The sequence below is a fragment of the Oryza brachyantha genome, chromosome 2 (assembly GCF_000231095.2).
Source record: "Oryza brachyantha chromosome 2, ObraRS2, whole genome shotgun sequence".
Taxonomy (NCBI): Eukaryota; Viridiplantae; Streptophyta; class Magnoliopsida; order Poales; family Poaceae; genus Oryza; species Oryza brachyantha.
In genome coordinates, this window is record NC_023164.2 from 16,450,704 (window position 1) to 16,474,203 (window position 23,500).

A 23,500-nucleotide genomic window follows, 5' to 3' on the forward strand; every position below is an offset into this window, starting at 1 on the left:
GACATCAAGCCATCTGAAACCACAAAAACATAGGTGGCCCGTCATCCGCAGCATGCCGGCCCGGCATCGATCCATTCGAGCGTCGATCACGCGGAGCCAATTAACCGATATCCACTCCACCACAACACACACGCACACACGCACTCTTAACGCTGAGCACAAAATAAGCTAACTGCACTATTACGAGATATACATAAAGAGGAACGCTCCGAAGGTGCCCTGGTTGCTTGTTCGATCACTCCTCCGGTGCAGCAGGCGCGGTGGTCACCGCCGCCTCCTTGTTTTCACCGGAATTTTCAGCTTCGCTCACACTCTCTCTGCCGCTGCCGCCGCGCGGACCGCCGCTGCCGCCGACATCTCAGGGATGGCCAGTGCAGGTTTTGCGCCCTGTGAAAAAATGTGCATGCCAATCAACGTATCCACGTACATGTAAACAAAATATGATACACGCTGAGCGATAGATCTTCATAAGTAAAGCCTGTATGTCCATATGCTAGTTATGGGAACAAAATTAAATGAAGTTAAATACTATCGAGAAATCGTATGGCTTAAGCCGAAGCAACAACTTTCGAAGTAACTAAAAGAACAATGAGAGGAGTGGCGAAGTCAAAGTCGAAAAGAAGATTTCTCGTTTTTTTTTCTCTCATACAAAACCGTGTATGAGACTTTTATCTTCCATAACTCCTAAGTGATAAAAAAAGAAGAACTAGTCTTTCTTTTTTTTTTAATTTACCTTCCTTAGGACCGAATACATTTCTTTTCGAAATCGATTATAAACAAAAGCTCATACACTCATGTCGTATCGATTGCATCAAGCGGCTCATTTATGAATTTACCACTCCTTATGTCTACGATAAAGTATTGGATAATCAAAGCATGTATGTCCATATGTCAGTTATGGGAACAAAATTAAATGTAGTTAAATATTTTATCAGGTTGTTAAAAATAAGTTATTTTGGACATTACAAAATCAACGTTATAAGCTTTGATTATCCAATCCTTTTGAAAAGAAGTTACATAACCGGTCCATAATATTACAAGCTAAGTCGTTGCTATGAAAAAAAAACTTGAATACATCGTATCATATACTTAAACCTGTCTGTAATGAGTTTTTTTTATCATCCTTAAAAAAATACATTGAGGTACCATAATTTTTAATGTAGAAACTTAGTATCTTATATATCAGAATTTTGCATTAAAATTTTTGGTAACTCAAATTACTTCTCACAAAGGATAGTAAAAAAAACCATTCGTAATACTTTCTTAAGGAACAAACGTTGGTGAAGGTATACGGTGAATATGCCACCAGCCACATCACCAATTTCATTGTCATGGGAAAATAAGGAAGCTTTGGGGGCTCATTACCTAAATTTTATAAAATAAATAGATGAGAAATATAAATGAGTGGGTAAAAATGGGTTAATGCCAATGTTTTTAAATCCATTGGAAAGCAATCGATCGGCTAGTATTTTTTTAATGGTATTTATTATCAAATTTAACTCGTTTTAGTGAACGTGGAGCATCTCTAGCAATATCTTCTTTTTCAGAAAATGGGTCCGCCCTCTTTTTTTTCAAGATCCTAAAACTATGTCCAACTCTAGCAATGCCCCTCATTTCTTACCCCCTTCTTCTCTTTTTTCTATTTCAATGTACACCGACTACATTCAATTAGAGAATAGACACTCTATCAACTTCTTTTTCAATTCTCTTCCTCACATGAAACACATAAAGCACATCCACAAATGCATGACACCTACATTGGGGGCTGTGAGTGTAATTTGGGGATGATCCTATTTTAGGGGATCTAATAGGGTGTAACATAGCTCAACTGGTTATACTCCTTATGATAAAAACTGCTCACCTAACTTCAAGTCTTAGACTTGACACGGTATTTGTATTTATAGTTAATTTTTTTATGATTGGTGACGTACCTGTTGATAGAGGGATACTTATGTATGTGTGTATTAATGGGGTGAGCATACTGCCTTAGAGCAAGTACTACAAGCCTATGATTTATATTTAAAAGTGTTCGTCTGATTGGCTTAAAGAAGTAAGGATAAAGAGGGTGAACCCCCTCTCATTCAGAGACAACCTTTAAACAAGTGCAAAAAAATTATAAAGATTAGCGTGCGAGTAAACAAATAAAATGGTGTTGGAGTTTATGTCTTAGAGGTGATAGCGATCTCTACCGTAAATTTTGCTCTGAGCACCTTTGTACTGTGTTTTACATTAAAAAAAATACTCATGTTAATTATATATATTTTAAAATAACGTGTTCTTATGACCGGAGGAAGTATTCGATGAACATGGATAGACTCACAACCTCGTTTCCGTAGGTTTGCTGCCGCATCTTCGTGACAGCCACGAGATATTCTACCTGCGTCTGCATAGAGTGATCGATTAAAAGAAAATATATACCCTAGACAATCAAGGAAAGAATTTGGTGTGATGGTGTTGAAAAATGAAGAATAAGATATGACTTTCTTGAGAATAAAATAAGGTGCGACAAGATTAAAACCATGGACCCCTATCTAGTGAGACTACTTCCTTATGTAAATATGGTTGAGCTCAGCTATCTTGGTGCTCAACAAACACATATATACTGGGAGATGGTTTTTCATCACTCCGTTGAATATCACTCACTTATGACATGTTACCTAGATAGTTATAAAAATACTCTAAAAGAACTAACAAGATCAATTAATATTAGATATATCACTCCAAAACATGTAATTTTAAATTTAACTTTTATAAATTATAACAAAAATAAAATAAACTAAAACTAGTATGCACATATTTAAAATTATATCTTTTATTTTTGTTATAACTAGTAGAAGTCAAATTTGAACTTATATGTTTATAGAGAGAAATATATCATATTAATCTATATTGTTAAAATTTTAATGACTATTTAGATGATATAAAATAATTAGTGGATATCTAACCGAGCGATGAAAATACTCTCCCTATATAAAGACTCTAGGATTCTACTCCACCCATTCTAAAATATAAGCATTTCTAGCATATTAATTTTATACCACAATATAAGCATCTAAGTAATGATTCTCACTATTTCAATCATTCTAATGATTCTGGAGCCAATCACTTGCTTAGAAAGAAAATTTAATCATTTCAAAATTCAAAAATTAGCTACCGAAGTGATTAAAATTTATTTATTTTTGGTATTTCCTTAATCTATGCTAAACGGCCTATAAATATTAATTATAGCAATTAGATATAATACAAAATGCGCCAACCCATAAATCAAAGTGTGGTACCCTAAGGGTGTGCATCTGTGTGGCACTAAGCTTCATCTCCTCCTGCAGGATGCGGCCCCTCACCAACGACCGGGGAACGCCGCCCTCGTGGCCGTCGGACGGGCCGCGCTGCTTACCACTACCACCACCGCTATCAGAGGACGCCATCGGTCTCAGTTCCCCTAGAAAATTAACCGGACCAGGCCTAGCTCGACGGCTCGACCAAATTTCACCCTGCACAACTCAACGGCGCAGCGACGTACCGCTTGCACGTGGACTCGCGGTTGGTAGCGGCTAATTAAGAGCACTGGCCGGCCGGGCCCTTTTGTAAGCGCCCGATCGATCGAGAGCAGCGTGCAGACGACGCGCGCCACGCGAGAGGAGTCTAGTCCCCACGCGGCCGGCGCGGCAGACGCCCGGATGCGCATTGGATTGGTACATTCGGGCAACACGTACCACGCGGCACGCGGCAGCAGCATCCGCACCCTGCACACTGCACGGCACGGCGCGGCTCAGAGCCGGACAAACTCGCGCGTATACTGCGTGGTGTGAGCGAGCGAGCTGGGTAGCTAGCCGCCATTAACCACGCACGCACACGACGCCGTGTGATTGCTGGTGACTGGGCGCGTACGTGGAGGGTGAACCAACCGTGTGGTTATTGGAGTGCTAGAGTAGTGGCGGTACGTGTGTTTGCTGCCTGTAGGAAAGTACGTGGCGCCGGATGCACGTACACGTACTGCAGTAGCTGCTCCGCGACACTCGATGCAGGCAACAACAAGCCATGCATAACGGAAGCTAGGCATGCAGAGTACCTTCTTCCGGCCGGTGTGACATTTGCGTGCTTATTTTTTGGCTTCCTACCTCGATGGCTAAAGGACACCTCACACCAGCACACGGCGTATGCATGCGGTTGTTGTTCTCTCTCAATATGTTGTATTGCTGTTCTCACCCCTGAAACCGGACGGACAGGCAGCCTTTTGTCTTTTTCTTGAAAAGCTAGCAGTGACATTGGGAAAATACGGTTCAAGGAAAAAAAATGAGGATCTAATGTTACCCTAGCCATATAACTGTTGTAAGAAAATACGTATAAAATAAGTTTCTCCCACGAAATATATAATTTGCATGGTTTATATATGTTCTAGGCGTCCTATGAGCATCCTAAATACTATTATATGACATTTTCTTTTAAAGAATCGTAGACATTTTAGATTAGGTCATAGTTGGTTGTTTATGTCATTTTTTTAGTGAGCAAAACTATGGCTTTACTTCCGTAGAAGATGCTACTTGTAACACACAAAATGTGTTGCATTAATTCTTACATTGTTAGCTTCTTTATGAGAAAACCGTTGGCCGATCACTCATATAAGAGATCATCCAGTGGTAGCTATTGTTGTACCGCAATCTAGCCTCACGGCAACAATCTATCCGTTTAAGAGAAAAGGTCATAAACAAGTCATGCTTTGTTGTTTTCCTTCAAAGCAAATAGGTTATTGGGTTTTTCTTTGTCATCCTCATAAAAGAGTGTGTTTCCATAAGTTCGTTAATTTATCGGTTTCATTTGGAGGGTACTTGTTGACAGAGATTATGTAACCGTCGTTACTTTCTCGCTTTCTGTTACAGTTGGATAATGCCAGTTTTTATACGTATCTTTATTAAATTAGTTGGTGCACATTCATGCAACATTCCTCATGGGTAAGTAAATTGCTTTTGTGCAATAATCTAGAAATTTAATTCCACCCTTTTTTGAAGCAAAGCCAACCGAATTGGTGTTATATTAAGAAGAAGAAGCAATATTTACAAAGGGAGTGTTGTCCCTGAGAGAGGTACGGAGGGGTTGGGGAGAGCAGGGAATGATGAGCCCTTCTTCTTGTTATTGCATCAAACATGGGTGGTATTGGTTGGCATAGTAAAGTTGAAGCCTACCTTGCTTAGGACTACCTTCATGATGCTAAGATTTCACTATGGGGGTAATAGAGCATCTAGATTATTGTATTTTGAGGGGTCCTAACAGGAGAGAGAGGGAGATAGGACCGGTTTCATACATTGCACATGCTTTCTTAACTGATTTTGACATAGTGTCGAAGACTATGCAAAGAGCTGGGCTCCATAGGACACATGTGTCCCTTGTCAGAACAATGCTAGAAATAATTAGATGGAGAGAAAAGATTCACAAAGGTTATTTATTTAGCTAGACCCCACCATAGATGTTTGTAGATTCTACACACTGAAGTAGTCTTCAGCAAAGGAATGTCATTCACGTGGATGCCTTCCCTAAAAGATACACTAGACATGCATGTACTAAAACTATAGAGATATATTAGTTCTCTTTCTATATTCTCTTCCTAAAAATATAGCTCAATCCTTTTCTAGTCTCCCGTCTCTTCTCTCCTCTTATAGATGGTCAAAAGTAGTATTATTCTAGTGTGAAGCATGAGTCCAACAGAAAACTCATTTAATTTATGTTTTGTGCAAGTCCTATGTTGTACAATGTACATGACCAGATTACATGAGAAAGATTTCCTTAATTAGCATCCCTTAAACTTACACATTGTTGATGCTCTAAGCTAGAGCATCCAGTGTGAAGTGTAGCCTCACAGTTAACATCAAAACATTAGGATTGTGGGTTTGTTATCATGGGGCTAGTTAACTCAAATTGGGTCAACTATACCTTGCTAGGCCAGCGTATTTTTAGGCCATTATTATTTCAAGCTACTAACAAAGTTTGACCTGGCTGGCTTTGATGGTGTCAAGGGGAAAGGCAAGAATATCGTCATAACTAAAAGGGAATTAAACATTACGTATCATACAGATGCAACATCTCAGCGGCAAACAAATTGCATGACTGTAACACTAGAATGCTATAACAAGGAAAAAAAGAAACACGTCAGCTTACACCACTAGCCATCATTAATCATAACCAGCCATTGCCAAACCTATATAGAAGCCACAACCATACTACCAGAGTCCAGAAATACACACCCCAATAGGACCACACCACACTTACTGGAACCGAGTTCTAGAGTCGATATGATCGATCTTAACGCTGAACTTGACAAAACCAAAACTACATTAGCTAAGGTAGGAGGAGCTGGGGAAACGCTCTCAGATCGAGGCGCCCCTGCTTATTCTTTCATCACTCGATCGCTGGTTGCCTGCACGCAGGAGAGACAGATCGAGGAGACGCACACGACGGCCGGATCGGTGCATGCCGTGATGCACATATATATGCATCGATCACTTTTCACTTCTTCGGCGCTGTGGTGTTTGCCTCCTCCTGCTGCTTGTTTTCACCGGAGCTCTCACCATGCTTCATCCTCTTCGCTGCTCTCGCTGCCCCCGCCACCTCGTACTCGTCAGCAGGGATGACGACGCCTCCTCCAGCTGGGTATGGGCCCTGTGCATGCATGCCAATCAGAGAAACAGAAACCTCACACAAAATGTATGTACGCAGATATACCTAAATTGTTCATTAGTAAATAGTAAGCTTAACCTTTTTTGTGTAATCAGAATTAATTAGAATGTAATAGGTACTCTATTTCGTCTACGAGCAAAATGTAAAAATATTCCTTGAATTGAATAAAATTTGGAATTGTGTTGTACAAGTGAGCATTAATTTCTTATTATTCGATGAACATCTTGTCGTTTTTTTTCTCGAGAGGGTGCAAACACTTGGACGGATATGCTATTAATTTTCATGGCGTCGCCGGTAGTTGTACCAGGTGATTGACGCGGGGCTGAGGCGAGGTGAGTGTCTTGATATACATTTCCTGCATGCATCCAGTGAACGGATTAAGATTTAAGAGTCGATCAGATAAATTGAACTGTTCACACGGTGTTAACCATATTTGGAAGCCAGGGGTTTTTTTACCATTCTTAAAAAGGTATCTCTAAGATATCATATGTTTTAATATAAAAGTTTAGTATCTTGAGATACTAAAATTTCGTACTAAATTTTTTTGGTATACTAATCAAGAACTATAAAAAAAACTCTGGGCAGAAATATAACCGAGCTAGTTAGATTGGTGCGCTAGCCGACGGCCGACACACACGCATAATCGTTCATGAGTCGTGACGACGACGAAATTAAGAATTAACTAATTAACTATAAGCGAAAGAAAAATTGACATATACATGAAAATTTTGGTTGCATGCAGATGAGCAGATCGATATTGGTGTATACTGCAAGTACACAAACTATACTACTCGTAAATATCTAGAACGACCCAAATTATAAGTTTGCACATGTGTATATATGTGGAGGCCGTGCATGTACCGTACCCTAATCCATTCCAACTGCGCGGGGGTAAGAGGGGGCGGCAACCCAAGGCGGCCGCCGTTGATCGACGGCTTGGCAGGGACGCCGCCGCCGTCGTCGGACGGGCCCTGCTGCCTACCACCGCCGCCACCACCGAAGGACGCCATCTCAACCTCTCCCCAACCTCCCCTACAAAATCAACACACCGGCCAGCCGGAAGATCGATTGCCAAAAGGAACAGATCGATCAGACGAGTAGCTAGCTAGCCCAGAGGGGGTGTTGCCTTTTGTAAGCAAGCGCCCCGGGAGCAGGAGGAGGCCACGTCGACGCCACGGCCGGACGGATCACGCGCCCGGCGCGGCGCGGCGTGTCTCTCTGCTAAGCTGTAAATCGACGTACGTCGTTAACGTAAGTAGCAGCTCGGCTCGCCTCGCCTGCAATTACGCCAATTTGCCGGCTGTGCTGTGCTGTGCTGTGCGCGAGGTATTGCTCGTGGGTGCGTGCCGTGCGGAGGACGAAGTGAACCGGCCGGCCGGTCGTGTAGTGCATGCCCTGCAGCTCGATGCAGCAAAACCGGCGGCTGGTGTGTGTTGGGGTGTGTGTAGTGACGATGCGCGCTTAATTTTTATTACTTTCCGACCTGGATGGGTAAGGATGTGTGTACCAGCAAGGCACGTCGGCGTGGGGGCGCATGCATGGCGTTCAGTTTTTTGTTCTCAGTCCTGATGGCCGTGCCACCCTTTTGTTAAAGCTAGCAGCGATGTGTGATTCATGTGTGTTTCTGTTTTGGAGATGGGGGGGGGGGGGGGGGTCATAAAATGTAACAAAATGTGAGATCAAATGTACTGCTACTGGAGTACAGGGGAAAAAGTACATTGCTTGTAATGTGATATGTAAGATGACTCTTCCACACAATAGGTAAATTGCACAGTTTATGTTGCGGTCTCAAGAAGGGTATGGCAAATACCGTTACATGCTTTGTCGTTTTCCTTCGGAGAATCGTATACATTTTAGACCATAGTTTGTCATATGCGCTGAAGTTTGCATAAATGGCTATATTGTCGTTTTCCTTCGGAGAATTGTATACATTTAGACCATATTTTTTCGTATATGTTGGAGTTTTCATAAATGGCTATATTGTCATTTTTTTCGGAGAATCGTATACATTTTAGACCATAGTTTGTCGCATGCGTTGGAGTTTGCATAAATGGCTATATTACAGCTTTCCTTCAGAGAATCATATACATTTTAGACCATAGTTTGTCGCATACGTTGAAGTTTGTATAAATGGTTTTATTGTCGCTTATAAAAGAAAACCGTAATTGACTTCTCTCGCTATATAAGATATATATCTTAAATTTCTCTCTGAAAGAGACCACAACCGACCAATCCATAGTTCAAATAACTCCCCCCCCCCCCCCCCCCCCCCCTCGCCCCCTCCTCCTCACGCGCTCTCTCTCTCAAATATGAGATGGATCTTCTCATGCATGCAACTTTTCTCTTGTTAAGGGGGAGAGGAATTGCCACAATTAATAAAAAAAGAAATGACTATAAAAAACACCAATAGTTCTCTTTTCTTAAACAATTTATATACTCCACACTGACACTTACCCAACATTTGATAGATTATCCAACTCCAAGGTGGGTTCTAGAAGGTAATATGTTGGTTGTGGCTTCTTTAATGCAAAAGCCCCCTAAATTCCATTATTTAAGGGGAAAAAAAGACAACCAGTTTTAGAGGAAAACTGGCATAGGAGATTAGTTAATCTTGTGCCACTTTCCTAACGGCAGTAGAAATATATATGGTATAGGAAAAAACCACAAACAATTCATGTGTTGTTGAACTTGAAGGATAATTAATGTATTGGATTCAGTTTAATTTGTTGATCCGTTTAGAGGATATCCGTTGCCAGATATTGTGTAACGGCGGTTCTTTTGTTAATTTCTTGTTGCAGTTGAACAGCATTAGTTTCTATGTTAATTATTGATTTACACAAAAAAAAAACTTCCGAATTATTTGTTTTCATCATGGATGAATTAGTTACTTTCTTTTTTTCCCTTGTAATAATCTAGAAAAATGAATTCCACATTCTTCTTATTGATGTATTGAAGATGGTCTGCACTAGACTGGCATAGTAGAGAAATTTTGCATTCGTACTAAAATTATTGGTGTAAAATCTTTTAACTCTTATTATCTTTGGAATGTATTAAATTTTCCAACAAAAAATGATATGTATAATATTTTATCATTACTAATTTAATTTAGTATTATAAGACTCTGTCACGCTTCCAAGTTAGTCTCAAGTGGGTGAAGTTCAATTGGGGTTATGGGCCTTGCTTGGCCCAGCAGTTTTTAGGCCTAGTTTTAAAGCTAACGTTGCCAAGAGCTATGACGCAAGTCTAATGATGCCTTAGGTTGGGTTTTTAATCTGCTTTTGATTTTGCTTTTGCCAAAGGTCAACCAAATAGCTCAAAAGCCATAATTGGATTTAGATGAGTAAACTTCAAGGATTTGTTCATGTTTTAATTTGGGCAGAATTTCTTCAAATTATTGTGTCCAAAACATAGTGTATGATATATAACCAAAGTAAATATTTACTGTCAACGAAAGATCAGAATAAAATTGAAGATAACACGCATAACCAACGCGCAAATTTACTTAGCTACCGTGTAAATCAAGGTAAACTTAGCGAGAACACCTGCAACAATGCAAGCAGTAACCACACCTGGGCTCATCTGCTCACCAGTTTCTTTTGTCCAAGTTTAAAAAAAAAAAAGAAGAAGAAGAAGAAGAAGAAGAAGAAGAAAATTTGAAGGATGGTAAGGCTGACTCCAAGAGGATTTCAACTTCAATGGTGCCAGAAACATCTAAACATCCCAAAGAGTGAGCTAGTCTCATTCATTTCTTAACACCTCACTAATTTCCGGCAGAAACCTCACGAGCCATGGTGCCGGCCGTCGTCGCTGGCCGTGCTTTAGCGCCGGCGATGGAGGCCACGGCCGCCTGCAAGGTGACAGCCGTGGACACGTCGGCGGCGGCACCGGGATCGCAGCACTCGGGCTGGCCGTCGCAGCAGTCGATGCGGCAGCAGGGAGTCGGCAAGACCTGGCCTTCGCTCACGGCGGCGAGCAGCAGGAGCACCAGCACGAGGGCACCGACGATCTTGGAAGCCATTGCCATGCCTTCTGCTTTGCTTTGGGTGTTGAACTGTCGATCACTAATCTCCTCTCGTAGTATTCTGCTTAGCATGCAGCAGCTAGTTTATAGTTTGATTGGATGATATCCTCTAGAACTTTATAGAGGCTAGTTTACATATCAAAGCAGAGATTACTTCTTTGTCCACCAATTATTACTCAATTATCGATGAATCAAAACGTACATTAAAGTGTGCCAAGAATAAATCAAACCAGGATAGCACATAATTAGAAGGATAAATTTGGCAGCTGGATATACCATACATGCCAGGATATGAGATATGATCAAGACTTTTGCCAGGGAGTAAATGTAATTGCCATATATTTACCCTATTGTTGTCCCTATCAAATCGACATGTATATCTCGATGCATGCTCCCAATTAATTTGATACTTCTTCGGGCATTATGCAGGCCCTGTGAGATATTTTACAGGAGAATCTTGAGAATCTATAGGTATCAATTTTATACTTGGAAAAATATGATACGTATGCCATTGAGCTGTATACACATATATAACAATATACCCAATGGTAAATCCAGAATGTAAAGGTTGGAGGTTAGTTATCTTCTTATTCCTACTCTCTTCTTCCTCTCGCATTTTTCCTATTTTTTATGAAAGATCTAGCATGGAGGGGGTTGGAACTCTCATAGCCCCCCACGCTAGATCCGCCCTTGACTACATCAGCACGTGCAAGTAGAAACCATGTATCAACACCATATATACATATACTGTGATATCGTAAAAAAATGTTTGACAATATGTACGTATGTTTACCCTATGCCAACTTTCAAGCGTGAATCGATGAGTGAGTTGTAATCACTCAATAAAAAGCAGGATTCTTCCTACTGTGTCTTATTTGAAAAACCAGAGTGTTTAGTAGGGGTGGACAAAAATGAGAAGCCAAACCAAACTACCTTGGACCGAGACAGAAAAAAAAATTCGTTAGCCTTTTTCACTAACCAAAATTCTTCCTGCTGCGTGTTATTAGAGCATTTTTTCCATTCTTAGAAGATACTATATGATGCCACTGTTTTCTATGTAAAATTTGATATCTTAAGGTATGGTATATCATGGTACATTTTCAAGGATGATAAAATTGTTCTATTTGATATATCGTTTGTTAGTCTCATGTGCTATTTAATTTACAAAACATGTCATAAAGAATAGAAGTGTCACTAAAATTTTATTTTAATTTCCTTGATTTTTATCTCCTCAAACCGAAGACCGAATCGAACTAATCGAAACAAAACTGCTTGTTCTGAGAGTATCTTTTTTTCTTTTGCAATAACTTGATCTTGAGTTTTAGATAATTGAATTTCCTCGACGACCGAATTGAATTAACTGAGTAGACTGAATACACATCCCTAGTGTCCGGTATTGTTCATGGCATTTAGCCGTTGTGAAAAACTCATATTAGTGTACATACCGTAGCCTTTGCAGCAGGGAGTATTTGCAATTTGCCACGAGGTTTGTCTATTGTGCTAGAATATTACCTGAATGAGAGTTCTGGTGATATATTTATAATTTCTATTGATATTTTCATAATAATGATTTGAGCCAGTGAAACATCTACAATTGCCACTATAAAGGATCCAAATCTTGGTGCCCTATAAGTATACGTAGAGCCTTTAGGCAAGTCTCAATGCATATTTTATGGGGATATCATCAATATTAAATAAGATGTCAGCAAAATTGCTAACTTGACAGGATCACTAAACGAGGGAGTTTCATGAGATAAGAGAGGAGTTTCATTCCCATAAAACTTATCTGGCTCGGTTACATAGTTTACAGTCTTGGTAACTATGTCATGAAACTATGCATTGAGATTAGCCTTACAAGCATGTATGTGCCGCAGAAGTGTATAATTCGATTGGATGCTCATGCGACAAGTTTATATAGTCTACTTTTGGTATCAAAGCAAGATTACTCATTTATGAGCAATTCAATATGTATTAAAGTGTGTCAAGAACAAACAAGGATAACGCAAATTCAAAATTGACAGATCAGCTGGATAATACCGTGCATGGCATGCAGGATATAGAAGAAATGACCATTCATTAAATCAAGCAGATAAATAGATAATAGTTGCCAATCTCTCTCCATTGGTGTGTCCCTAATGCGTATCAAGTCTATGTATGAGTTCAGTTATTGGTACATTTTTTCAGCCGTTGTAATTGGGTGAGATGATAAAGCCAAATTTCAAATAGAGCTTTGAAATATGAATGTAACAGGCATGCCTCGCAAAAAACTTTACCCAAGACAATGTTAGTGTATTAAAGCTCGTTAGGGTATTTATCATTCTTGAAAAGTACTTTAAGATATTAAAATTTTAGTGTAAAATTCTATTACTTTAAAATATATTGTAGCTTAAGATACTAAATTTTTACGCTAAAAAATATGGTACCTCGATATAATTCGGTTATGTTCGGCGGATAGAATTTGACCACCCAGGTCCAAGTCATAGACTTGATACTAAGATATGTTCTTTAGGGGGGCAAGTAATTGACGCGAAAAATATAACAGTAGATTAATATATAATTAATTAATTAATAATTATAACAAACTTAAAAAATGGATTGTTATGTTTTTATGAAATCAACTTTTATATCCAAAGTTTTCACATAAAACATATTTTAGAAATCGTATATGCGAAAAATGAGAGAATATGAATTAGTTATAGAACACGGCATAAGTTATTGCAATTCAATCTCGAAAGAATGCTTGCAATTTAATCTGAAAAGTTAGCCATCAACCAAAGAGGCCCACAGTCAAGCTTGTCAGCGACAAGAAGTCACATCATTTCTTTGTTTTTTATTTACCCTTTGACTTTCCACAGAACTTTACCTTGAGTATATTATTATCAGTAATGGGTAAAAAAGGTGTTAATGATCTAGTCCTAATATCCAAATCACTGGACAAGACAAAGTAACAAGCTGCCATGCACATGTTATTCTTTTAGCTGTTCAGAAGCTGCTACCAATTTACAGCAGAGAGAACTATTGTTCATCTTAACACATTTGGGTTTCCTGATCTGCTGCCAAACATCGCAGCCAGGAAGAATCCCTCTTGTCCTCTACCGCTGAACAGTACGTCTCAAATGGACAGAAACGAGAACGAAAACAAAGGACAAACACAGTAAAAATCGATCAACATAATTAAGTTTTGTAGTCCAAATTTCTTCCTCTCGAGAGCGACCCCGGCGATGTGCCGGCCGTGCTTGACGGTCAGTGCCCGCCGGCGACGACAGCGGCATTGGAGACACCCCTTGTCTTGGGTAGCCAGATGAGCGCAAGGACTCCACAGATGAAGGCGAAGGCGCCGCCGACACCGAACGCCGGCGTGTTCCCCTTGTTGAAGGCGCCGTCGATCGGGCCGGCGGTGAGCGCGATCACCAGCTGATGACGAGAGCAACGGTGAAACATGAATTAGTACAAGACAATGCCATATGTGAAGGGGAAAAAAAAGAGCAAATTTTCTTTACCTGTGGGACGACAATGGCAATGTTGAGGACACCAATGGCGAGACCTGAGCAATCAATCCAAGAACGCCAGGATCGTCAGTTCTTCGATAATGAGGCAAAAGTGCCACAAAATTCAGAGTAATTAGATGAAGAGATTACGTACCTTGTCCACCACCCTCCTCAGCAGTAACTTCAGACGCGACGGCCCATGGAACACTGAACAGCACCTGCAAGATTCAAGAATTCAGCAAAGCAGCAAGCAATCCACGAAGAAACAATGAGCAAAAGAAATTCAGACATGAAGTAACACATACGGCCTGGGGGATGCCGATGAGCGCGAAGACGGCGAGCGCGACGCCCTTGAGCGTGGGGTCCGGCCCGGTGAGGCCGGCGGCAAGGGACGGCCTGTAGCCCCGCATGGACACCGTGCCGACGACGACCATCACCGCCATGAGCGCGAACACGAGGAAGCTGCTGATGGACCAGACCACCTTGGACGTCAGCTTGCGGCACAGCTTGGGGATGGCGAAGGAGGTGGCGCCGAGCGCGACGGAGCAGAAGAGCAGGCCCATGGCCCCCTCGCGGACGCCGGCGTCGTACACGTCGGCCGCCGCCGCCGTGCCCTGCGGGTCGCCGTGGTAGATCTCCCGCCCCATCCAATCGGTGTTGTACTGGATGAAGGGGAACCACGAGAGCTGCGGCGACAAAACAGAAAATTGATCAGCGACTTTCGCATCGCATGTGCATGATCGAACAGGAACAGGCGACGAGGCGGCGGCAACGTAAAGTGAACGTACCCAGGTGATGGCCGTGACGGCGAGCACTCTGAACATGGTGGGAGGAAGGTTCTTGAGGCTCTTGAAGAGGTCGACGAACACGGCGCACCCGCCGCCGCCGGAGCCGGAGGAGGCGCCAACGTCCTGCTTGTCGAGCGCCACCTCGTCGGCGAGGTACATTGTCACCGACATGCTGACGACGATAAGCAGCTAAAAACCACCAAGAAGTAAAACATAGGAGTACATGTCAAGAACCATGAATCCAACCGTCGATCGAATGGAACGAACCACGAAATCACAAATGCCGTCGTGCTCAGTGCCTCACTCACCACGGCGGTGAAGAAGGCGCCCTTGAGGTTCGCGCAGGCATCGCAGCACGCCGCGGTCTTCAGCGAGGGGAACCACCTGACGAACGAACGAACGGCGCGAACACCAGTTATCCACACAGCACAAATGCTTGAGAATTACAGAGGGGAAAACTTCAATTTTTTTGACGACTCACTCGTGCCATTTCCCGTTGGCGCCGGACAGGTAGCCGACGACGCTGCCGATGGCCATCCACAGCGAGAAGATCGACTGGCCGACGTTGGGGCCATGGCGTCCCGCTGCAGAGATGGATCGAATTAGCACGAGAGCATCTCGCAAAGCTTCAGTCCACGGGTGTGCCGGTAAATAGCTCACCTGACAAATCTGCCATCATGGCGCGAGCCGGGCCCTGAGATTCAGCAAAAAAAAATTATGATCAGCAAGCTACGTGCACACTCATGTTTGATTACAAATTTCAGAGAGATTAATAGCTAGGCTACCTGAACAGTGTTGTTAGCGAAGTCAAGGAACCAGAAGCCAACAATGTACACCATGGCTGCTGACCAGCGAGGGCCATTATACGTACTGTACACAACAAAAACATTCAGATTTCTTAGCATTGCATGATCATTTCTATTCGTGTAAACATGCTAAATTACACACGCTTGCAATCACCTAGACAAGGCAAAAGATAAAAGGCAGACCTGCAGTGCTCCTTGGTGTCGCCGAGGTGCCGTCCAATGTCCGCCGAGAAACCGATGACCATGACCTGACCAATCAAAATCGATCGACAAAGAACAAAACACAAAAAATTCAGAGTGAAAACAAGCTATTTTGTACTACTAACACAAAAACAAGAGAAGATGAAGCTGCTTAATTACAGAGATGCAGATGATGAGGCAGCCAACGAGGATGAAGGGCCTCCTCCGGCCCATCTTCATGGTGCATCTGTCACTATAGTAACCGACGATGGGTTGCACCTAAAAATCAATGCGTGAGCACGTTTATCGCATACCTATTTTTCATCAAAATCTGCATTTATGACTTGGAGAAGAGGAGAAAATATACGGAGAATCCGATGCATTTACTGTGGATTTGGATAAGGAAGAGAGAACAAAAATGTAGATATGAAACGGCTCGTTGCCCTTTTTGTTCCTCCTGGCTATTTATATACTCCCTGCTATTCCATTTTTATGACGGTGCCCTTAAAAATGGGATTTTTTTTGTGTGTTTTTTGGCGTGATGAACTTGTATGGAAAACACGCACCACAAATCCAGCGATTGGTCCGCAGATCCAGGTCAGGGAGACGTAGGAGTGCGAAATCCCAAGAGTCTGCAGTCAAACAAGATTAATTAGCGAAAGAAAAATGATAAGAAAAAAATACAGCAAGAAGCCAAGAACACGAGCTGAATGTATGCTCCAATGGAGGAGCAAATCCAAGGTAGAAGAAGAGCAAGAGAGAGAGAGTGTGTAAGCACGGAAGCAACCACACCGCCGTATAACCTGCGAGTAGGGCGAGAGGAGGGACAGCTGCAGCGCCCAGCCGTACTGGATGCCGCCGGCCACCATGCACGCGAAGAACAGCCGCACGATCCTCCGGAGGCTCTTGCCGGCGTCGTCACCGTCGCCGTCGCCATTCCCGCCGACGACGACGCCCCCGTTACTGGCACGCTGCGCCGTCCACCCGCCGTCCGTGCACTTCTCGCGGTCGCCGCGGCCTTCCTCCATTGTCGTACGTCGTCCACTCGTCCTGACCTCGACGAGAGTGAGAAACACGGACAGCGAAGCCAAGCCAGCCAGAGAATGAAAGCGGGAGGAGGAAGAGGAAGAGGAAGGCGAGCACGCGCGCGCGGATTCGCAGCGCGAGGAGGAGGGAGGATTTGATTCGGAGAGCGAGCGAGGCCGCAGCGTGGGGTTTTAAAGAGAGCTGAGGCGTCTGGTGTGGGGTGGTTGATGGCGTGTGGCCCACCGGGCAGTGGCACAGGAACGGGGGGTGGTTTTTTTTGTGTGTGTTTTTGTTTTTTTGTTCTGTTCGTGCCTATGGTTAAATGGTTTCTTTTATCGGTCTGGGGAACTGTGGCTTGAAGTTAGGACGGCCATATCCTTTTGTTTGCTTCCATGTCATGGATAAATTTTTGGATAGAATTAATCATGGCATTTACTCAGGCTATGGTATTGATTGCGGGTACATACTACTATATCTAGATTATATGATCTAGATTATATGGATATATTTATATCCACGGTTGATTAAACAATATCCGTATAGATGTATTTATATCAAGTACCCGTATGGATGTGTTTATATCGAGTAGAAGTATGATTTTATAGATGTTTTCATATCAAGTAAGATTTATACCTATTACAGTGACGAATAGGATTAGATTGATTTTAGCAAAATAAAACTTGGCATTTCTCAACTTTCTTGTTATTGTATTTGCAGTTGAGTGACATGTTCTACCATCTATTTTCAATTGTGCTCTTTTAAGCTCACATTCTAGTTTGTGCTTCAAGCTTTCCAAAATATTAAGTACCTTAAATATAGATTGGGTATAAAATTGACTTAATATATATATATCAGGTATAAAATTAGTATGGAATTATTTTTTTAAAGCATTACAAATATATAATATATTAGAGTTAACTTTAGAAACCAAGAATTTCGTGCAAAAACTATCGTTTGGACCTAAAGATTAGGTTAGCAACCCTATTTTCTTGATGTGTACCAAACCACACATGCGCCATTATCATCCCTCCAATACTCCAGCGCAAAAAAGAAAGAAAGCACGTTACTTTCCCTGTATGATATTAGCAAAGAAAAAAAAGCGTGACACGAGTGATCTGTATGACAGTGACACAGCAGAGTGATGACTGACTATGCTACAGTACCGGCAGAAGATAAGCCATCATCCCGGGCCATCACCTTTGGATGGAATATTCACCAATCACTAGCCAAAGCCTATGAGGCCATGAGCGGCAACTCTAAATACGATCTCTGAAACCAACACATGTTGGATCCGATAAATCAGAATAAAACAGAGGAGAGTTGATCATTCACAAGAAGTTCAGGCAGAAAGCAAACAGAAACATTGAGACTAATGCAACGAGCCAAAAGAGTCAACCGAAAGAGCAGCGACAACAGAGTCAGCGCGGTGAGCCGGGGATCACATCAGCAGGTTAAAATGTCTTCATGGTTATAACCAGATTATGACATAGAGGTCTCCTTTGAGTCGAAAATACGACGGACTCCATAAGGCATTAAGCAGTTCCTAAGGGTTCCAGCTAAGTCAAAAAAAGAAAGAAAGAGGGTCACGGAACTTCGCCCTTCGGAGTGACAGCATCCACAAACTGGTGACAACCGCTTGATCAGTTTTCCTCTTCCTCATCCTCTTCACCCTCATCGCCTTCAGACAACTGCAAACGAACAAGTAAAATGGTAGAAATAAGGTTAACATCCTTCAATCCGAATTACCAAATTGTCTTGCATGTGAGTATGTGACTGGTTAAATTCACTCAAGTAGCCAGTGTTTAGATTTAAGGAAATGTGGGGCTACAACATCCATATGCAAATAAACCCAATCATAGGGATTTCTCGTCCTGGAATCATAAGAACGCCATCATGTTGCATTGAGAAATATTACCTCCTCATCTTCATCCTCTCCTAACTCTTCCGCCTCCTGCAATGACAGATACATAAGGCCCAAACAAAGTATACAGAATGAAATTATTCATAAAAACAGTCACTAACATTGTTAAAATACTTCAATGGATTGGGCCACAGGTCTTCCTTGATGATCTCAGCCACCTGCAAGAATAAAAGCTATGAAAAACATGCTAGAGGAATAGAAGAACATCGCAAAAGATTTTTCTTAAAAAGAAAGGTTAGACACAAGTATGTTACCTCATCTTGCACGCCATCAGCAAGACTCTTGTGCTCCGTATCAGTAAACCAGGTGAAGAAACTGCAAGAAAAGCAGAAGAAATTTTCAGAACTCTTTTCTGATATAGGGTTTTTTATAGTATCAAGCATGCAATAAGGCGTCCAATAGTTGCTGTTTGGCAGCAAGGACTCCGCACATGACCACAGTAATGAGATTAGCATTAATGTCTATACATCATTACAAAAGCTGAATGAACATAAATGTAAGACAAAATCACAACTACAACTGAAAAGGGGGCAAAAGAACAATTGGCCATAAATTAAATGGTTAACAATAAAGCAAGCCATTATTTTGTTGGTCCTAGGAATAATCTTTTAAGCGAATTGTGCTATCAGCCTTGACAATATGGTGCAAACACAGCCAATATTATTACAATAATGCTTCACGTATAACTGCAGCTGTACGACCCGTGTACGATCACGGCGCGGACGGAGCACTGCCGCACTGAGCACGGACGGAGGACGAACGGCGCGGACAGAACGAGCGGGCGCGGACAGGCGAGCGCCGTGATCGTACCACGGTCGTACAGCTGCATTCGTACGCATAGCATCGATGATGTTATTAAGTTGTCCTATTAGTCATGATTAATCATGATTAGTCAGCCTAGTTGGAATCTGTGCCTCAATCATGCACCTCAAGGCAATCAGCTCGACCAGGAAACTAGTCATCCAATTAGTCATCGATTAATCATGGTTAGTCATGCAATTAGGTGGACAACTGAAAGAGACCTCAAAGTAGCCACCAAAAAATGCTTTATACTAGTTTTATTTACACATTTTTACAATGTACTTGTCTAGTATAGGAGTAATGTAATGTATAGTTATACTTATGTATACATACTATAGTACTATACATTTATACAGTATAGTAGTTACTAGTATACAACTATAAATATACACACATGTCCTGGGTAGGACGTCTAGACACCAACTAGCCCTAACTAATCGAACCTGATCGACGACTAATCGTCTGATCAGACCCCTTATGACTAGCCTCGACTTTATGATTTGAAAACATTGAACACAGCCAGGAGATGGCCAGGCTGCACTATCTTGTTAGACCAGAGAGAACATTACTGGGCAGTTATATTGATTCTTTCTTTCCTAATGATGGTAACAACGGCCAAACTAATTAAGGGAAAACTGAAAGGTAGCAGTTAACTTAAAGGAAATATCTAAATAGAAACTAATTATTCTAGTCTCAATCAATGGTGATGGTGCACAAAGTTACTGTTCATAGAACATTATTGCAGCCCATAATAGAATTGCAAAAATAGGGCCCTATTGTGAATTAACAAGAAAAATTGTACTAAGACAAAGACCAGAATACAGTATATATACAGCATGAAGAACAGAGTGCAAAATCAAGACGTGCAGAGTCTTCTAATGCAAATACCAACCCAATTTTACACCCATGCATAATTGAAGCATCAGACCCACTTTTATACCCATGTACAATTCAAGCATCTGTGCTGCTTAAGTGATATGGCACCTTTCGAAAAGTTGGTGCAAATCTTGATAAAATGTGAATGATTTCAGTAGCATAGAATCTAACAGGACTGCTCACAAGTCACAAGTCCCATTATCTTTTCACAAATTACTAGAGGATGAACATGATATAACTGTGTATTTATTACAGATAGCTATATGAAAGTAAAGGTACTGATTGTTTACAGTTATGTTAGCCTGGAATAACAACCCAGCAGATTAATGGCAGAGGCGCAAAGCAACAAAGTACAAATAGAAAATACAAATGTCTAATACATTAACATCAGCATACAATAAAAAAGAAGTAAACTGAAAGCAATAAATTGTTTTGAATTACTCTGGGAACAATTATCCCCAATACTGCTAGAGGCAAGAGATGAACAGAGGAAACTCACCTTTCCTCAACCAATGGCCGCTTGCTTCCTTTCTTTTTGGCGTTTCCATTTGCAATTTCCTGTGTATTATTCCAAAAGACATTAGATTTGCAATTTCTCGACAACCACTGAGAAGCAACTTCTAAAAGAGCATAATACCATTCCTTCCTTCCACTTAATGCTAGTAGCATTTATTGTGGTTGTTCCATCATCAGCAAAAGCATATGTCTTCGTGAGCTCTTTGTCTTCGAAGTATGGATTCTCAGAGAATGTCTGCCAGTTCATATATGTTTGTAAGCACAAGCAAAACAATAAAAAATAAGACCATACATGCGTGCAATGATACTTACAAGAGTTATGGAGTAGCCTGACTTAACATCTTTAGAATCATCCACATCAACAGACTCCAAGTACTTGAACATCTGCAATAAGGCAACAGAGAAACTTCTAAGTTAAATGCATCCAAAAAATGGGAAAATATTCTCCAATTGTACTATGTGGTCATACAAACAAGTAATACTAACAATAAAGAAGTAAGGTACCTTTTGATCATCTTCAGTCAAAAGCTCACTAAGTAGAGGATGGCTCAGAAACTGTAATCAGATCATAACAAAAATAAGTAAGGTTATAAGAATGTGACCTTGTTTGACCAAGGCTTCAAAAAACAGTCCTTTTAGTTATTATGGAAACGATGTGTTCACAAACCGCTGTCAGCCAGAAGTCAGGGATCGTTTGGATAACATCACTCCTTCGAAGATAGACAGGTCTGCGAATCTCACTGTATTTCTGCTCGACCTCCAAAACCTTGTCGCTAGCTTCTTCATTAACCTGTAAACAATATACAAAATTAGCATAAGCATGATTCATTACCTTCTCTTAAAATATTCATATTCTAGACGGCCCACATGCCATGACAGTGAAAGAAGTCACTACAATTAGAGCATTACAATTAGAGCACAATGCAAAGGGAAACAGCTGTAGGAAATAAAGATAAAAACACAATGCAAAGGAAAAAAAAAGGTGTAGGAGTATATAGATAAAAACACAGGAAAGCTCCATATTAGGTTGAAGATGGTAAAAAAAAAAGTCAATTTGGGATATTACACAGTTCTAATGAAAAGACCCCTCAGGATTCAAACGCATTGTTTCAAAGGTGAAATTGTAGTGAGCCACATGACTGATGATTTTCCTTAGTATCTTTTACATGTGAGCTTGAGCTGAAAAATCACTAAACTATTGAGTTGTCCAAAAAATCAGATTGTTAACAAATTAACAAGCTTTCAACAAGTAGGACAAGGTATTACTGGGTTTTTATGATGCCAAACAAGACCGGCGCTGTGCCGCTATTCGACAAAAGAAGATCTCATATTTGTCTCTTATAGGAAGATGCTGCCTAACATATAAAACTCTGTTCCCATGAATTGATGATAGCATCTATAAGTATATTTCAATATAGTGTGCTTACCAATTCAAAGCATGAACTAGCGCGACTCTACGTACTCTATAATGCAACATCGCACTTTAATTCTATAACTTCCTAATAGAAGAGAATTCACCCTGCATCAAACCTTTTTGTGAGCCCCAATACCCCAATGTTCCGCACCTCATGGTAATCCCGCGACAACACCGTACCAAAGCAATTCCACCCAACCACAACAGCTCACTCCACCGCTGAATTCCACCCAAATTCGGACTCACAACCCCTAGCCCGCTGCCGAAACCCACGTGCCCACGGCACCCACAATAGCTCCCAAACACGAAGGGGGGCAGCCCAGCAGAGGGAGTGGCGGCTCACCTTCTCGAGCTCGTCCTGGATCTCCTGGAGCTTCTCGATGGAGAGGACGAGGGCGCCGTCGATCTGCTCGTTCTCCTCGGCGCCGTCGGCGTCGGTCTTGGCCTTCTTCCCCTTGTCCGCCGGCGCCGTCATCGCCTCCCCGACACAAAGCAAACCACCGCCTCGCTCGCTAGGGTTTTAGCCTTCGTCCTCCCCGCGAGGCGAGCCGAGAGGGAGAGGCGTGCGTGTGCTTGCGCGCGCGCGCGCGCGTCAGGAGCGGAGTGGGGGAGGCGGAGGAGGAGAGCGGCGAGGAAGAGGATGGGGGGCGCATTTTATAGCGGGCCAGCGCGGAGATTCGCGCCGGCTCAGGGGGTGAGCCGTTGAGGCGATTTGGAGGAGGGGTGGGCCGTCGGATCGGGCGTGTGGGCCTATCCACGCGCCGGGTGGGAGGTTTTTTCTCTCCTAAAACCCTAACCCTAAGAACCGGCCGCGTGCGTCTCGCGTCGCGGCGGAGCTCGGCCCCCCCCCCCCCCCCCCCCGGCACGCGCCACTGCGTTTGGTGTTGAGAGGCTTGGGCCGGCTGGAGGCTGGAATTGGACCCGTGCACATGGCTTTTACAGTGGATTTGTATTGAAATATATATATATATATATATATATATATATATATATA

General features: G+C 42.0%; 2 protein-coding genes and 1 pseudogene across 2 annotated transcripts; all 3 read right to left on the minus strand.

The window, feature by feature from the left end:
• Positions 1 to 235: 235 nt before the first annotated feature.
• Positions 236 to 3,425, minus strand: LOC107303533 (annotated as a pseudogene).
• Positions 3,426 to 13,646: 10,221 nt separating this feature from the next.
• Positions 13,647 to 17,111, minus strand: LOC102711949 (sucrose transport protein SUT5). The gene is made up of 13 exons (XM_040521008.1): positions 16,756 to 17,111; positions 16,519 to 16,584; positions 16,133 to 16,231; positions 15,956 to 16,020; positions 15,752 to 15,836; positions 15,627 to 15,660; positions 15,448 to 15,550; positions 15,275 to 15,350; positions 14,967 to 15,155; positions 14,484 to 14,864; positions 14,333 to 14,396; positions 14,191 to 14,234; positions 13,647 to 14,104 (listed from the first exon to the last, which is right to left on the minus strand). The coding sequence occupies exons 1-13, from the start codon at positions 16,978 to 16,980 to the stop codon at positions 13,934 to 13,936; spliced, it is 1,602 nt and encodes a 533-aa protein (XP_040376942.1). The 5' UTR covers positions 16,981 to 17,111; the 3' UTR covers positions 13,647 to 13,933.
• Positions 17,112 to 18,421: 1,310 nt separating this feature from the next.
• LOC102704120 (NAP1-related protein 2) lies at positions 18,422 to 23,110 on the minus strand. Its single transcript, XM_006647350.3, has 10 exons — positions 22,850 to 23,110; positions 21,760 to 21,882; positions 21,597 to 21,647; positions 21,405 to 21,476; positions 21,214 to 21,327; positions 21,076 to 21,134; positions 19,154 to 19,214; positions 19,001 to 19,057; positions 18,894 to 18,929; positions 18,422 to 18,666 (listed from the first exon to the last, which is right to left on the minus strand). The coding sequence occupies exons 1-10, from the start codon at positions 22,979 to 22,981 to the stop codon at positions 18,619 to 18,621; spliced, it is 753 nt and encodes a 250-aa protein (XP_006647413.1). The 5' UTR covers positions 22,982 to 23,110; the 3' UTR covers positions 18,422 to 18,618.
• Positions 23,111 to 23,500: the final 390 nt, after the last annotated feature.